At 43.1% G+C, this 18,661-nt stretch overlaps 1 protein-coding gene across 3 annotated transcripts in view; it reads right to left on the reverse strand.

Annotated features, from left to right (window-relative positions):
• The window catches only part of tns1b (tensin 1b), a 173,071-nt gene that overhangs the window by 92,582 nt on the left and 61,828 nt on the right, over nt 1–18,661 (reverse strand). The window contains exon 1 of one of the 3 annotated variants that reach the window (XM_080478487.1): nt 11,404–11,520. The exons of the other annotated variants lie outside the window; for them this stretch is intronic. Within the exon in view, the coding sequence (XP_080334613.1) occupies nt 11,404–11,424 (21 nt within the window). The 5' untranslated portion in view covers nt 11,425–11,520. Of the gene's footprint in view, nt 1–11,403; nt 11,521–18,661 lie in introns of those variants that run through there. 3 annotated transcript variants of the gene reach the window in all.

Below are 18,661 nucleotides of genomic sequence, written 5' to 3' on the forward strand. Positions count from 1 at the left end.
GCTTTTTGAGGAAACACTTCTAACCTGAAACCTAACCATAACCCCAAACACACTAACCCTGCAACCTTGTAACCCTAATTCCAACCCTTAATCCTGCAACCCTGTATCTCTAACTCCAGCTCCCTAACTCTTACCTGTTAACCCAATCCCCATTCCACTACCTCATTTACCCTAATCCCCTAACCTTAAACCCAACATCCCAACCCCAACCCCAACCCCTTAATCTAAATCCAACCCCCTAACTCTTACCCACTAATCCTAGCCCGTAACCCCCCGACTCTAAACCCAGCCCTAACCTCCTCACCCCAACCCTCTATCCCCAACTCCCTAACTCTAAACTGCTCACGCAGACAGTTTGCATGTTCTTCCTGTGTGTGAATAAGTTATTTCCCGGTACTTCCACAAACCAAACATGTTTGTGAGGGTAAATACCTGGAGTGTGAATGATTGTGTGGGTTTTTTGGTACAAACTCTGTGACAGTGTGGTAAACTGTCCCAGTGTGAGCGTAGTTTTTCAGCTATGTGTGTGTGTGTGTGTGCGTGCGCGTGTGCGTGTGTGTGTGTGTGTGTGTGTGTGTGTGTGTGTGTGTGTGTGTGTTCCTTGATGTGTGCACTTTGCAGATAACCATCGCTGACAGATACCTCAAGATAACACACTTCATCTGAGGTTGTGTGTGTTCATGATCAAACTGACTCCCAGAGGGACCAGGCGGCCCCTCCATGTATCTGCCATGTTTCTTCTCCACAGCAGGGACTCAAAGCCTGGGGCGCTCGTTCATTCTCACCGCCGTCTTTGTTGGACGAGGCCAACGGCGTGGCGAGGAAGTGGCGCCTCGCTCCTTTTGTTCCCGAGTTACAACGGGGGTCACGTTCCCTTTCAGCTAAGAGCCGGTATTTACCAGCACGCCGATTTACACATTTAGCATGGCTCTCAATGTCTGGCAGCGAGCCAAGTGGCTGAGGGCGAGGCGGAGGAGGGAAGGCGACCACGAGTAGTCAGAAGTGCTGCCCTTTGGCAGAGCAGCAAGTTTACCCTCTTTTGTTTCTGTTTTGAAAAGCGGTTGGCGCTTGAAAAAGCCCTGACATTTCGGGAAAAGTGCTTGTTTGCCATCTCAGATGAGAACATCAATACAAATTTCATCCCCGCGCTTTGCTTACAGTGCACAAAAACGGCTGTCAGGTATGTTTTGCAGAGTTTAGCTGAACGAGAACAAGCAGAGAAAAACTCAAGACTCAGGCATAAGTGGAAAAGAAAAAAGAACCCCATTCTTTCAGCATGTCCACATTTTGTATATCCAAATGGGGACACCGCTCACATGAAAACATTTTTCCACATGATGTCATTGCACATCTGCTCACTCGCAGGAGAAGTTACTGTAGGAACCAATGTTAAAACATGCACACAGAGACCAAACAAGTCAGACAAGACGGGCTTAAGGACAGCCAAAGACCCAAACCAGGAACACACAGGAAACCACCGTGAAGGAGTGCAGGAATAGTAAATGAACCATCACTCATACACAAATAGATAAAATAGTAATAGTAGGAGTGTCATAATCTGATATTATATAAAATACCAAAATATAGGATACATACATCCATCTTCTAACACTTTTATCAAGTTGAGGGCTGTGGGTCGCAGCAGCTGATAATTTACAATTGGTGATTTGATTTTCATTATGCAAAGAAAATGAGTGAAATCTGTCTTTTTGTTTCCGCAAACATCCATCAACAATGTTTAACACACAGCATTTCTGCAACTGTAAACAAAAGCATCTCGAAAATGAGTGTACAAGCTAAATTAAAAGATGCAGAATAGTTAACTCTGGCTATGTCAGAACGCTTCTCAATCTTTTCTTTCTATAAACTCAGAAAATGTTTTCAGTGAAAATTGCCAAATGACTATAATCAACCTTTCCAATGGGGGCTGTCAAATATTCGTCTATGTATCTGCACACTGTGGTCTTAACAGCCACCACCAAACACCAAATAATGGAATATGATTGATAGGAAAGGGTGTTCGTCTTTTTAGTGGAGTTGAAAAGACTTGGAGAAAAAGTTCCCACTTTAGACGAAGCTCTATTATAGCATTTTGATTGAATTTTCCTTTTAACCTGTCATTTAACTACGCGTCTATGTGCAACAAAGTTTGAAGGTGAAGTGGAATTTTTCAACATATTTCTGCCCATAAACCGCAGGACTGACAGCCAGGTTAAAATATAGTCCCCAAAATGACTGAAAAACTTCATGTGTTCCCCTAAATAAACAGAAAAAATAACCACACAGTATAAGATTGCTGTTATTACCATTACTGAGGCAGCTGTGCACACTAATATTTGCCATAGTAGAGTGAAAGACTTGCCACAGTCTTGACCATAATCTTATATCACTGTTATTTTGAAGCGTACTGTGCTCTTGAGAGTGTATAAAGGAAATGGCAAATAACCGAAGAAACAGTCCTGGTTTCATTAACTGCCCTGCAGCTGTTAAAAGATTCCCACTTCTGCGATATGAACATGATATGAGCTAAATCCTACTCCACGGTTACCCCAATGCTTGTCGCAGGGGAGCTGCAAGGCTGTGCTGCGTTTGGGGAAGAGGCGTTTAAATCTTGGAAGGCGGAAGGTTGTTGTCAGGGAGGAAAATTGGACATGCTGAGGCGAGCCTGCGCTCGGAGTCAATCGTGCTGGCATTTAGCACGGCGCAGCAAGCAGAGCCGTTAACTTCTAACCCCTGCAAGAAAAGCCCCACGGAGCTAAGGAGTTTCCAGACTTCCATTCATCCTGCCGCCACACTAACTCACCTGCACGCCTCCACGTTTTGCCGCCTCGGGTGATGGATGGGCGGGTTTGGGGTTTTATGTTTAAAGTGATCTTTCTTTCGTGACTTCTTCACCTACACAACAGTGTCTTTGGACAAAAGTGTTCGACCTCACAAGTTTCAGCACAGGGAAGAGATGTTAAAACTGTTTGCATGTTCTAATCTGAGGCGTCAAAGTCAACTTACTTCAGTGGCCAAATACAGAAAAATTCAACCATATTGAAAGTGTCTACATTTATTTGAATATCTTTTCAAAAACCTGTGCAAGTTTATTTCTTGTGGAAAATAAGGGCTCTTACTGTCATAACAGATCCAATACTGCGCAGAGTACTTGTACTCGTCCCTGATGCAACCCGGTGAGTATTACATGATGTCATCCATCAGCGACATCAGCAGCGGGTCAACAAGAGAGCAGGAGCGATGTCCACAGTTTGCTTTTGTGTATTGTTTTGCATATAGAGTACATAGAGTATTATATAGAGTATAAAATAGGCTTTACAGCAATTAATAACTACTCCTATCACTACTTTACATCATTATGTAGCGAAAGATTAGTACTCATACTAGTACTCATCCTTTAAATAAAGTGGCATCGATGCATCCTTAAAGAATATTGATGAAAATTACAGTACAAATAACCCAAAATGGGCTCTTCTGCTTGCAGACACCTCCGCTTTACATAGTAAGTAGAATTACAGTACATGAGTGATTGTTTCTCTCTTAGTCCTTTCAGAAAGTGCTGCCTTCACTCAACACTTACTTCTGTAAAGAGAAAATAGAAAATGGATGAATTTGAATGAAGTTTTATACCAAATTTCATGTCATTTCAGTGGACGTCTCTCCAACAACCAAACTCGAAGAGGCCACGAGCAGCTATGATTACACCTGGAATATTACAATCACAAAACATTTTGGAAAAGCTCTGCAAACACAATCTTTAAATTGTCATTTTTATATGACGATACACATAGGTGTAAAACCCAACAATCGTGCCACTGTTCTTCAACTGCTCATGCTCAGTGCTGCTTTAGTGAAATTCAGGACCCTGGCACCAACGTTTTCCTGTCTTTCTGTTCAAGACCGAGCCTGCTTCCCCATCCATCAGCCATGTACACCAACAACAATACCAGGGCTTCCAAAAGCGAGGAAACAGCTCTGCTTTTTATAAACATTCCTCACTGAGACATGAAGACTTGATAAGAAAAGACAAATGAAAAAGAAACCAAGCTCTCCACCCTGCCGGCACACACACACACACACACACACACACACACACACACACACACACACACACACACACACACACACACACACACACACACACACACACACACACACACACACACACACACACACACACACACACACACACACACACACACACACACACACACACACGAACAACCACATACTTCACACAATCCTCTGTGGACAAGGACATGGACATGGACGACAGAAAACTACACAAAAACAAAACATGTTGCTTCATCAATGGACTTTTTCTTCCCTATTTTATGCTCGATAATATGGATTGAAATGCTTATAGAATAGGGCCCGTTTACAAGGCATTGTGTCCATTACCATGACAACGATGCTCGCAGCCACTGAAAGCGCAACTTTTCGAAAAAGATCGGTCTCCGTCTCGTATAGAAGCACTGGTACCGCACAGGCGCACCTCCGCCGTGGTAAAATAGTTCTTCTGCACACACGCGAGGTTTATAGCGTATTATTCTCGGCACGCATGCGTGTGTGTGGTTTCATTACAAAAGCAATCAACAGCGCCCTCTCATGGCCTGGCCAACTATAGTGTCTGCCATCTCCTTGTAAATGAGAAACTTCTCCGGCAGTGGTTTTCAGCTGTATTTAAAGCACAGTGGAGAATAAATATATCTCAGCCTTATTTTGTTCTGTAAAAGTCAAATATGATCGAATTAAATCTTGATAGTTTTCACATGCCGACCAAACAGGACAGCTCAATACAGGAATCAGAAAACCGTCCGCAAAGAGTTTAAATGAAATGATGCATAGTGATGGCAAAAGGCTGGTCTCAACATATCTGAATCCAAAAAGTCAGACAGAAAATAACTGAAAGTATCATTTAACAAAATCTGACTTCATGAATCATCTCAGTGAAAGACGGTAAAACATAGAGGTTCATTTGTGGTACAAATCATGTTCAATGTGGATGAAAATTATGTGTTTTCCTGCTTAATGTAGCCAAAAGAAAAAGTAGCAGTGAAAAGCACTGGTTTTAATTTGAGTCCTGCTTGTAGTTGTGGTTTATTGAGAGGAACAACCAGCATGTTATGGTGTACTTAAAGTGCTCATTTGTGAAGGAGACGCAGGAGTTCAAAACATCCTGATGAACCATTCTCGACAAGCCAGAACCTCAAAGGGTTCAGGATTTTCAGGGTGAATACGCCCATCGAGACATTTTCTGTTATGGTGTAAAACATTATTGAAAATCAGCGTGTTTAGTTCATTTGAAAACCAGACAACACGCAAATCTGCCTGAGCTCTTGATGGCAAGTTAGAATAAACTGAATACCAACTGAGCGTCACTGCTTTCAAAGGTACTGATGTTTGCCCAGTTCAGGTGGAGATGGGTTTACGTGTATTGCATTACATTTTTAATCAGAAAGCGCCAGCGGTTTCAGTGTTAGGCAGCATTTACATGATGTTGTTGCATTTTTGTTTCGGACAAGTTTTGCATGTCTGATTACATGAAAAAGGCAGAGATTTTCAAAGAATATTTATATCCACCTTGGGAGCCGTTTACAAAAAGTTTCATTTTCAGTGCCTCAGAGCACCGATGTTGTGTAAACGTGGATACAAAAATGCTATGAGAGTTTTGCATTTTTACTTAGAAATATTATGTAAACGGAGCTCAGTGTCACCATCTTTATTGCAAAAAACACTGAAATGCTCGCTGATCTCTCTAAACCTGCATGTGGTAACGATTGACCAACAACACCACAACAATGGACGATTACAGGGTAGTGTTCATGCTACTGAATATTCTTTATTGGCTTCTACAACTGATCTTTTACATTCTCTTGTAATTTGCTGGGTTTAACATTCAGTGGGACCAAAATCAGAAGTTCTATTTTAACTTTGGTCCACATGACTCACAAATGATTTCTCGCTCTCGCATATGTGATTTGACTTTCACATGCATGCTTCAATTCTTCCAGATGTAATACTTCACTTGCTGTTTAGTTTGGTGGGAACTTTCAATGATCTGGTTTTGGACAAGAGTCCATCCAGAGCTGTCTCACCATGCAAATGTGCATCAAAAGATAAAAAAAAAAAAAAAACATTTTCCAAAAACCCCCACATGACCAATGCATAATAAACTCTCAGCTGAGTTTCATTAAAAGAGCACCAATCAATAAGCCTGGAAGTCAAAGCAGGTCTGCGTTTGCGAGATAGAGCCAGACGGCGGGTCAGCTGAGGCCTCCAAACTGGACGCTCCTGCTGCAGCTCTGAAACACTGAAAGGTAAGCACTTTCCCAGCTCAAAGGGTAAATGAGGACCGGCTCTGTCTTTAGCTGACCAAGATAAAACCTGAATCGGCCTGTCGAGGTAAAACTCCAAATCAAAGCTCTGAAGAGAGAAGTGAACACTGGAAGAACAGCCGGGTTTTTTTTCCCAACAAGAAAGAGCCGTCAGACCAGCCCTGGAGCTTGATTGCGCCGAGTCATTTAAAAGATTAGCCATCATTAAATGTTTTACTATAATGTTCCTTTTTTTTTTTTCTCAGCAATTTAAGGAGCTCCTCTAGTTAAAGCGCATTAGACTGTGAGGGTCTGCGGAAAGTTGGAGCGCCAGCTCGGTTAATACTGAAAAACCCAGTGGAGGAAGGAGATTGTGGGCACAAGCTGGAGAGAAAGGCAAACAATTCAGAACAATTCACTTGAAAATCAAGAAAGCCGTTAAAAAACAACTATATATGCCTAATTTGGGTTTGTTGGGCTGAGGTACAAAATAGCGTTGAGTTTGAAAAAATATGTAATTTGTCCAAAATTGCTAAAAGAGTTGGTGGGCATTCTTGTGTCCGGGGCTGTGCGGGAGCCTCCGGTTAGTAAATCCTGAAGGGGTCCACTGTTCGTTTTAACCACAACATTAGTCTCCGGATATGTTCCTTCATACACTCTTTAAACACCTTCCCGTGGGCCTGTGACAGCACTTTCTCGCAAGCTGCCAGACGACCTGCGAAGTAACCGCCATAAGAGAAACATTATACGACGCCCTTGATAAATGCAAAACATTTTTTATGGCCGTTCTCACTGGACGCTATTAATTACGCTAAAAGCCCAACTGTAAAGGCATCATGCTTTGGCCTGGGCTTATAGATTATTTATACTGCTAATGTATTGCCGGTTTGATGCATGTGCCAACATTGAGCCCGGAGGACAAAGGGGATCATAAAAATCGCTGCGCACACATTAAAGGTCTGCAGAGCAGTTTGGGAGCGGATAAGAAAGACGACATCACTTTTATCATACGAATTACGTATTGATTTAGCTCATGCTGGTTACGTAAACTTTGCACTGTACTTGAGTATAACATTGAGCAAATTTAGAAGTGACTCCCAGTTTCTATCACGCTGTACTTTGATGCCCTTCAGTAAAGGACCAGCGCCAAGCACTCTCCCTTCTCTATCGAGCCAATAAATGTCCTTTTGCACCGTCACTGCAAGAAAATCTCAAGTGAAAAACCACCAGGATGATCTCTTTTTAATAAGAGTGAATAGAAAGAGCCAGGACTGGAATGCACACACACACACACACACACACACACATCCACACACACACAGACTGAAATGGTTACATCAGCAGAGGAGCATGGTGGGTTTTTATGGTGAATGGATCACTGCCTTATCCAAAATCTCAAAAACACACATACACACACTCACACAGTCACTCAACACACCTCCCCGAATCGCCCACCCTGTCCCATTTCCTCATCCCTGGTTGTGATGCGTAGTTGTGTGTGTGTGTGTGTGTGTGTGTGTGTGTGTGTGTGTGTGTGTGTGTGTGTGTGTGTGTGTGTGTGTGTGTGTGTGTGTGTGTGTGTAGCTGTGGTAAGGGATCTATCATGAGTTGCCTGAAAGAAGAGGAGCGCTGGAAAAAGAGGGGTAGGGAGGACGACTGGAGGGAGCGTTGCTTTTCGGGGGCAGACAGTAATGATGAAAAATGTCTCCTGTGAAATCCAGTCCAGCAGCCGGCTCCCTGCCAGCAGATGTGCGCCATTCCCACACAACCGGGAGTCATGGGTAATGCCGCTTTTCTGGGAGGACAGCGCCGTCTTACACGTCCACGGGCCAAGGAATGTTTCTGAGGAATGTGTGGATCACGCCGCTTACAAGTAACAGCACATCCTGTGTCACCAACAGCACTGTAAAGAATCGGAGGGTCTAATCGACTTTAATACTACCGATCCAAGCACGCCGATCGCGCCAGGTTCTCCTGAGCAGTCGAGCCTCTCTGTTTTGGATTACCAGCAACGCACAACTGCTTTCCCTCAGTGAGGGAGAGGGAACGCCACTGTACATGTCAATTTGGGTTTGTTAAATGAGCAACAAGTAAAACAAACGAGCATGCCTGAGTTTGGCTTGTGGCCACCATGAGCAAGCGCGGTGAAAAGTTTCCATCCATCCTACCATTCACAACAAAGTGGACAGCTGAAGCTCAAGTGGTAAAACTATTCAGCTTCCAAATCTAAAGTCCGGCGTCCAGTTCCCTTCTTGTAAGTCCAAGTATCTTTTGGCAACACGTTGAGCCCCGAGATGCTCCCAGTGGATGAAATAGGTGAATCATAAGACGTGTGCTCAGAGCACTGAATCCGTTAATGAAGTCTATGTGACATTAAGAGCTGTGGTGGGCTGCTCAGCGTGTCAGGAGGTACTTTTGTGTTTGTGGCTGAACTCATTTTATATTCTTATATATTAACATATATATCGTTTTTTTGGAAGATCTGCTCTCTGGTTTGAAGTTTTGTTTGCACAGCGGAGGTATCTAATTGGTACTAATACTTTTCTGACCACACTACTTAAATAGGACATTTTAAACCCCGTTTACATGACAACGTCTCAAGTGAAAACACGTCGTTTTTGCATTTTCCTTACAGAAAGTTTTTGCTTTTACACAGCGAAACTTGAAACTGTTTGCATGGAAAACTATGTAGTTTTCATGCTGGGCCACTAGTAGGGGCTGTTGTTTGTTATTGCAAGGAATCCACACACATGCGTGCAGAGAATAATACACTATACCCTTAAAAATGGGAGAACACAGATATTCATATGGACAGACGACCAAGTTGCATTGCTATTACGGTGACTCACAATTATAAAACTATCGAGTCCAAGAGGAATGTGGACAGGGAGTCATGATACGACGGAGGCTGACACTGTTGCTACCCTCCATCTGCTCCCACATGTCCAGAAGAACTATTTATTATGACCGTGGTGCGCATACACTGTAGCTCCATTACTGAAAAGTTGCATTTTCCCCCATTTGCACTGAGTCAAAGTGTTTTCAAAAAGTTCCACCCTGGGAACTGTTTTCAAACAGTTGTGGTTTCAGTGGCTCCGAGCATCATTTGTTATGTAAGCGGAAAAACAAAAACGCAATGAACATTTAGTGTTTTGACTTGAAAACGTTGACGTATGAACGAGCCCTTAATTTGCTAGCTTTGGTTTTAACACAGTTTTGTTTTTTGTTTTTTATTCTGACCAATAAAGACTAATATTGTGACCTAATAGACATGAACACACAGTCCGTTGAAAGACGATATATCACCTTTCAATCTTTTGTGATGTCTATATTTCATGTATTATATTGCTTATTGCATGATACTGAATGTGCAGCCCTATGAAGTAACAATACAAACTACAAAAACATGAACCCTACGAAGCTTGTAAAGGCAGGCTCTATTGCAGAGCTGTTGTTTTGGATCATATTAGAGTGATCGGTAAATGTACACCAGTGTTAAGTCTGCAGCTTCTTATACTGCCCCCTAATGGTGATCGTCTACATAAACGTCCAAAGACAATCTGCCATCAACGTCAATGTTTTGCTTTTCAATGTGCACACTGCGCATATGGCACATGTTTGTAAATGTAATCCAGTTACTACCAAGCAGTGTATAGGGGGCTTCTGGGTCTCTGGGGACGTAAAGAAGCTGCCATGAACATGAACACTTTACCTGATGCAAACTTGGCAGCGTCGAGGCACACACACGATGCACAGAGAGCTGCAGATGTAAGGGGGGGGCCAACAGGGGAAATCTAAGTCATTTAGCTCAGGAGCGGCGTCCAAAAGAGCTCTCGTATGAGAACATCGGCGGTAAGTCAGCAACAGCAGCAGCAGCAACTGGTAATACTTCCTCCAGACTGCTACCAGTTCTTAACAGCCTCAATGAACTTTGAGAGTGAAGAACTACAAATGACACGGTTCTAGTAGCATGATCCGTTAAGTCAATGAAACACCCAGACAGAAGGAAAACATGCGACAGCGAAGTATATGACGGTAATGTTTTTACATTTTGAACGAGTGTAAATGGTCATTTTCCTTCTTTTGTGCTTCAGCCTTATTAATTATTGTTGAAATTTTTACATTGGTCATTTAGAAATTTCGGAGCATGCATGCACAACATATTGCACATGTTGGTATCATGTTGTGATAAAGTTGTGATATCGGCTGCAGCGACACACACACACACACACACACACACACACACACACACACACACACACACACACACACACACACACAGACATGGTTTGCCAGGGGAAAATCACAGCTGTCAGCGTACAGTGTGACCTTCCAGACCTACACACTCTGCTTTTAGCCTTTTTTTCCTTCCAATTTGAAGCAAACGAGAGGCGACTCGCTCAAGGAGCCAAAATCTCCTCATGTGCCGTCGGGTTTTCTCACGCCTGGAGGGGGAACTTTTGCAAGGATTTATTGCAAAATTATTGGAGCCAAGTTCACGTCTGCAAGACGGACTGACAGTGGAAGCCAGTAGACACATACACACACATGATAGACCATCTACTGCTGATAGATGACATATGACTTTCGACAGCGGATGCTTGAAGGCAGCTTCCTTCGGCGTGCTTCAACCTCTGGGTCAAGAAGATGAAGAGCGGATGAAGAAGCTCTGCCACTGTCGTTCCAGCTCCGATCGAGAACCGCCGACCACAGAACATGGTAAGTCAAGAAGACCACACACGTACAAGCAGCGCTTTACATTGCACAACGTAAACACACGCCGCTGACACAACAAACTCATTACAATCACATGAGCACACAGTGGAGGCTGCGGACTGCTGTGCAATGCTGTTTCACGTCTGGACTCATTCTCTCACATTGATTACACACACACACACACACACACACACACACACACACACACACACACACACACACACACACACACACACACACACACACACACACAGCAGAGATGTTCACAATGGGTGAAACCCGCTCTGAGAACTTCAGCCTCTCTACATCTGTACCAATCAAGCAGATCCATAACACGGAGAGCCCGCCGGGGACTGACACTCTTTCTTACCTGGAACACTGCGGTGGCCATCCTTTCTCTGGGTCTGTGTGTCACTCTTTTTTAATCTTTGGTTTCCGCTTTTTTTTTTTTTTCCTTTCAGTGCTGCATCGTCCTTTTCCTTTCTCCCACCACCGCCTGCGCAGCAGTGAGGCTTTTTCACCCCCGGTACTCTGACCAGATGGCTAAAGCTAAATCCACTCTCTGTTACCTTGGTGCAGCGCAGAGCCGGAGGAGTGCATAAGTGTGTGCATGTGTGCGTGTGTGTGTGTGTGTGTGTGTGTGTGTGTCACAGAGAGAGAGAGAGAGAGAGAGAGAGAGAGAGAGAGAGTAAGGGAGAGAGTTGGTGTGTGTGTGTTTCAAGCTTCAGGCTAATAGGTCTGGCTAGTCTCTCCCTCTCTCTTACTCCTCCTCCTTCTCCTCCTCCTCCTTATTCTTCTCCCCCGCCTCCTTGAAAACGAGCATAAAGATGTCTAAAGAGACAGAATGCGAGAGCGGCCAGAGGCAAAAAGTCTTAACATCCCCAAAACTGGAGACGGTGCAGTGCAGCACTTGGGCGCCGAACAAGCAGGCAAAGTCTGGCGAATCTCCCCCCTCTTTCTTTCTTTCTTTTTTTTTGGGGGGGGGGGGGGGGCTGCATGGTTTTTCTCTTCCCCTCTCGTTCAGACCGTTTTCACCCTCCTCCCAAAACTGAGAGAAGACACACAAGAAGAGGGGAAGAAATATTGCAGTGAATTTCCCAGGGAAAAGAAAAAAAAACAGCAAAGCACAGCTCTTTTCTTTCACTGTCTCTTCCCTCGTTCACACACTCCTTCCACTCATTCCCTCCTTGTTATCAGCTTCTCCAGTTACAGGTTAAATATGAGTCCCACCACCGCTACACCCCGCCTTTCCCTCTCTGACACACACTGATACTCACACATTGACTTTACAGCTGCTGCCAGAGAGAGAGAGAGAGAGAGAGAGAGAGAGAGAGAGAGAGAGAGAGAGAGAGAAAGAAAGAGAGAGAGCACCATGAATGAGCCCATTGACTTCAGTCCAATTCCAAAGTCAAACAGTATCAACAGAATCAGCAAGAAACTATGGACTCATCACTCGCCGGCCCAGTGAGCCTCTCAGCCCAAGATGCCACTCAGTCATGTAGTTCTGGTAAATTCTCTCAAGATATGTTGCAATAAAAAAGAGATATGAAAGTGTTTACAACACAGTCGAAGACAGTGCAGTCCACCCCTGACCTCCTGAACTTTTGTTTTTCTTGGGTATTTCAGTCAATACCCGAGTTGACAGAAACTATAAGCCAGCGGGGACGACTGAAATTTTTAAACCACTTAGTCTGAAAAATGAGATGCAATTACTGGCTGTGATAACACACAGACTGCATGTTATTATGTCCATGTGTCCATGTTCTATTTTTAAAACTTTGCCTTGAGGGTCATATCAAGACTTTAGAATATTGAATACTGGTAGAACTGGGATCGAGCTCTGAAATCCTGAAGCTTTTAAACGTCTTTACAACAACAGAGAGGATGCTTCTCGTGCTGTCATCCTGAACATCTGACCGAAATGACCACAGCAGAGACATAAGAACAACCAACTTGTGGGTTTGTGTCAGCCAGACATTGGATGTTGATGCTGCTGAGAGTTTTGCTATTATAGGTACCCGTCAACGTGACTCGTAGTCTGGGGTGAAAAACCACCAGTCTGACTTTGGCAGTGCTTTTCTCCAAGACAACAATGTATGCTATACTGTATCTGGACACAGGAGCCAGTGGAAGTCCCATTTGTGTTTGCCAGCAGGACTCCAGAAACCATGAGATCTAACATCACATGTACTGTATGGTAATGAGAACTGGAAAACAGCGCCCTCTGTTGACACTGCTGATCCGATTCAACAGGTAATCGATGGCAAGAATAAAGCTTTAACAACATCACTTTCACCTCACAGAGAGAATGTTGTTGGTTCGAATCCGGGCAGAGCTTGTAGTCTGTTTTGCTCCCACAATTACTAAATGTGAATTTGAGGCTAATCGCAGGTGTGAGTGTGTAGAACTGTGTTTGGCCTGTGATGTACAGGTGACCTGTCCAGGTTGTACCCTGTCTTTGCCTATAGTGGGCTGGAATCGGCTCCAGCGCCCTCAACAGGATAAATTGCTATAGAAAACCAAAGAATACTGGAAGTTGCAATTAGTTATTTAGTTTGAGCTTCAAAAAATAAAAAATAAAAATTAGGACAGAGGGTGCAAGCTGTGTAAAATCTTAATGGGCTGTGATTGGTCCTGTAGTCGGACTTTCAACAGGCCTGTTTCACATGATCTGCCACTTTTACTCATTAGGGTAAATCTTAACTGAACCAGGGTTTGAATCCCTCCCTATAATCTGTCTGTTGTTGTTTTCTGTCCCCAACTGGAACGGCAGAAAGTCTCCACCTCGGAGTCTGGTACGACAGGTTTCTTCCTGTTAAAACTGAGTTGTTTTTTCCACCGTTTCCTCTGCTTACTCATTTTTAATTGTTAGAGATATAGAAATAAAACAAGCTTGAATTGAATTGCAAACCACAGTAAGCAACTTTGTTTTTCCTGAGGAAAGTTTACACACAGACAGATGTAGATGGGATGAAGCTGCCACCCTTAAGATTGAAAGATTACTCGCCTTATCGACAGAGCAATGAATCAGCTGACCTTTGAACGTTTTAAGATGGTTGCTCAGCCTCTTCATACACTGAGAAAAGATTTCCGTTGAGTTATTCTGTTTCCCTGAAGAAGAGTTGCATGTGAAAGATCTCAAGTCTGCACTCCAACTTGACCTCGGCCACCGCCTCCGCCCGTCTACGTTACAGCAGATCCCACAGACTCAGAGTAGCTATGGCATGCTGCAGCCTCACCGGCTATTACCCGGTAGCAGACAAAGGGACATTACTGAAGAATGCTCGCTACAAATTTGGAGCACATTAAGGATTATGCCTGAACATGGAAAGAATGGCCAGCGTCTTTGATGTTGCACAAAAGTAATTACATGGAAGGTACCTCTAAACGCAACACCTTAACCCGGAGTCGCGTTCGCCAGATGTCGGCTCAGTAAGCATGATTTAATTCGCTATTAATGACAAGGGCCAGGAAGGAAGGGAGGGCGGGCGGCGAGGCGACATGTGGTTTACGGTAACAAAAACAACACGCTTGTTTAGAGATAGATCGCTTTAATGCAGAGAGCAGGCTCCACTGTGGGAAGCGGGAAATCCCTGCTTTTTATAGTCTGTGTTTGTTTGTCACTCTACTTACAGCAGAGGTGTTTCAACACTCAACACCAACAGCTTTAAATCCCTGTATGTGTGGATCCGTCGGTCGTGGGAAAGTTACGGTATCTGTCCGCGTTTGAGGGGAATATGTTTGTCTTCGTCTGGTCTATTTCCCGTGTCCTAGCTTTTATTACCTATATCATCCCCTGACTGCCGTCTGTAATCACACAGGCATTGCCAGAGACAGCTACTAAAGAGACATGATGCATTTTTTTTATAAATTTTTTTCGGTTTTATTATGGCCACCTTTGGGGCTCGTGTTTTTGCAAGCACTGTCTTGCAGGACCGAAAACCTACTAAAGGTTTGTGTGTATAAAAATGTCTGCAAACTTGATATCGCGTGTGCTGATCTACTAATGTGAGGACTATTGCTCCAAAAAGACGATCAAAATACCACACTATCCATTATTACCTTTTATGTGCCAGGTCGCAGAAGATTTCTGTGAAGAGTTTAAGTTAATAGATTTAACATGCAATGTGATTTAAAATGGGTTTAAAAAGGAAGTGGGCTTGGCTTTTGGCGGAGATGCTTCTGTCATCTTGGTGAGAGGCGTTGTCCTCCGCTGGCTCACCATGACTTTTATATGCAAACTGTACTAAAAGATATTTGAACTTCTTAGGTCTGCAATGTGTTCCAAATATTTTTGGGTTGCTCTTTTCTTCCTCCACTGTGCTTTGGCTTTGTGTCAGATTCATTTGCTGCAACTCGAGTACTTTATACACATTGTTCCAGTGTGAACAGAGCGTAATGCAGAAGCTTAGGCCACCATTTCTATGACATTTCAACTGAAAAAGCATCAAGGTTTTTTTTGTGTTTTCATTCCACACGAACACCTAGAACAGAAGTTTTCCATTTGTATCTGAAAATGCTGCCGTGTAAACAGGGCCTTACTGAATCAGACCCAACATTTAATATGAACGTTTGTGAACCGGTGCAGCTTTTCCTCTGGCTTGCATCTGCTACTCAAGACAATTATTGAAAATGGAGGAGAGGGAGAAAAACAGGCGTCCCCACAAAGAATGAGAGCTGAGAAAAGGATTGGAGGGATCAGTGAGAAGAAAGTAGACAGCTGGGAAAAAGCGACATACAGGCTGAACAAGAAGAAAAGAATGATGATCAGTGAGTAAGGATGGGGAGGACGATGGAGTGGGAGAGAGAGTCTGGGTGAGGTCCAGTCTCGAGAGTCTGACTCAGGCTTTCCCAAGCAAATCCCCGTCCCCCTGCACCCGCTGGAACATTTCACTAACGCCTTTTCAGACCTCATTTTACATGGATTTTTCTCCTGGATGGTCATGATTAAGCAGCGGGAGCAGAGACACAGTGGAAGCAGACACGAGAAAGGAGAGCTGAAGACTGGAGACGTTTGGGTGGAGGTCCTGAGGGAGAGAAGTCCTTCAGTGTGTATTACATAACAAGCAAGACGGACGAAGGCGGTGACATTAAACCTATAGGCAAGCTCAACAAAGCCATTGGCCTCACTTGGCCCCTCCATCACTGTCTCCTACAAGCTCTTGGCCAACTGTTGACATTCTTTCCAGCAGCTCCTGATTACTCCATCATGTTAAAAGCTGGGCGTTCCTGTTTGTTTTCTCGACTGTATCCATGCACATGTCGCTACCATGCAGTTACTGAACACATGGCCATAAGCCACTGCTTGTTGTGTAAGCCGTTTGTTCACGCACAGATGGTTGTTTTTTCTTTTTTTGTCTCCGTGAAGCTCACAGGTCAGTGAAAATATGTTTTCATTTGTCCTGCCCAGTTATTATCATGAGCTTGTGGACACAAGGCTTGTATTGTGTGTGTGTGGAGAGAGTTTAAAGGTAAAACTGTAAACTTTTCAGTGTGAAGGATGGATTGTAGGACAAAGAGAACTGGGGAGAACTATTTCCTTTTTCTCCAAAATTCCTTTTTCCCAAGATTAGAAGAATTGGGTCTTGTTTACAAATGTTTTCAAGTAAAAGATTAATCACTTTCGTAAATTTGTAAACAACACACAAACAGTGTCCATCCACAGAAAACCAAAAATGTCTGTAAAACGCTGTGTAAGCGTGGAAAAACGCAATGTCTTGTACAGTGTACTCACCGTTGTTCGCGTTTAGTGTGTATTGTTCTCCGCCCACACGTGAGTGTGGCTTCACTGCAAAAACAAACAACAGCACCTACTAGTGGCCTGGCGTGCTAACTACATTGTTTCCAGTATTTCCGCCATTTCCGTGTCAACGGACATGGTTTTCAAAACATTTCAGGGTAAACGAGAGACTTTGCTGAAATGGTTTATGCAGAAACGGTGCGTTTTCACTTGAAATACTGTTTTTTAAACGGGACCTAAGCTTCTGTTTAAAGAGTATATAGTTGGAATGTGTCATGTTTGTCACATTTTCAGGGATATCCATAGCGATTTCAAAAGATTATGTTTCCAAAATGATAGTTCCATCATTTAATAAAGTATTTGATTTTTTTTTTTAAATATTATTACATTATTGGCCCGAAGATTTCAGCATAATATCGGCAAGTTATTAGCTTCATTACATTAAAATGTTGATCTGACTCTTTCTTTGCTCATGCAGAGATGACAGATGATTGCTTTTGAGTTCACAGGACAGAAAAACAAATTTTGTCCTGAAAAATATTAGCACAGGGTATTTTGGTGGGACTGAGAATGCATTAATTCTGTAGAAATATATTTGACTGGAACTTTGGTTCAGTTTGGCATTAAAACTAATAAAACTGGTTTGTGTTAAAGTAAATCAATAAAATCCTCAACCTTAAATCATTACATGACCTTACTTGACTTGGTCTCTTGATAGAACATCTGTGATTTCATCCAACTAACCGCACCTAAAAAGCCTTTAAATGAAGTTCGGTTCGGCCTCCGTCACGCTTTATATTACATGACCTTCAGTGGTGCCAAATGAACGGTGGTAATGCACAATGCCGACATTTTTCCCTGATGACTCAGGTAGTTAAACTGATTTAGCATCTGTAACAGTGCAGAAACTCAACCATATTCAAATTTGATGCACTTTATTTCTAATGTGATTTCCCAAGTCTGCATTAAGTCCAACTGTTCAATGTGTCTTGGCAAATGCATTGTAATATTTAGACCACCGTTTATCCCGTTTATCACCCCATAGTTTTTGTGTTTTCGTTTACGAAAAGTTTCACGTTTACGCAGCAACGTTTTGAAACCAATGTAGTTTTCATGTTGGGTCACTGGTGGGTGCTGTTGGTTGTTCTCGTAATGAAACCAGACCCACATGTGCGTAGAGAACAATAGACTATAAACGTTAACAATGGGATGCTTCACCTCTACAGGTCAGCAGCCACTGAGCATCAGACAAGCCCCTTCACTCTCAATTATTAAAACTAATCTTAAAACCCATTTTTATTCCTTGGCTTTGAACCAAGCTTCAGACTCTACCCCTGTTTATATTGTTACAATTTTATTGTTTTTATCACTTTTGTTTGTATTTTTTACCATTTTATTGTTTCACACTTGATGTTTTTAAGTGTTTAAGTCTATTTAAGTACAACATTTAAGTGCTTTATAAATAAAGTTGAGTTTAGTTGTGTTGTTGTTACGGTGACTCTCAATTATAAAACTAGCAAGTCCCAGGAGAATGTAGACTGGAAGTCTTGACAGTCTGGCAGCAGCCATTGGTGTTAATTTTCACTTGAAAATGTATAAAAGGGTCCTTAGACTCATGACTGTATTGTGATTGTGTGACACAAAACTACAGCAACCCTAGCGGGATTCCTCCTCATCCTGAAGGAGCCCTACAATTCTAACCCACAACATTTAACAAGATGTTTGCATTGTTCTTGAGCTCCTGCTCACGTTTGCTGTCCGAAGGCAGAAGGGCAGAAGAGTCGGAGCATGTGCTCCGTCCTGTGACTGCTAATTCAATTAGCCCCAGAGCTGCTTGCTGCTTCTGCATCTGATCCGACCAGGAGCTGCTGACATTCAAACACCGCAC

This window comes from Lipophrys pholis (genome assembly GCF_963383615.2).
Source record: "Lipophrys pholis genome assembly, chromosome: 13".
Taxonomy (NCBI): Eukaryota; Metazoa; Chordata; class Actinopteri; order Blenniiformes; family Blenniidae; genus Lipophrys; species Lipophrys pholis.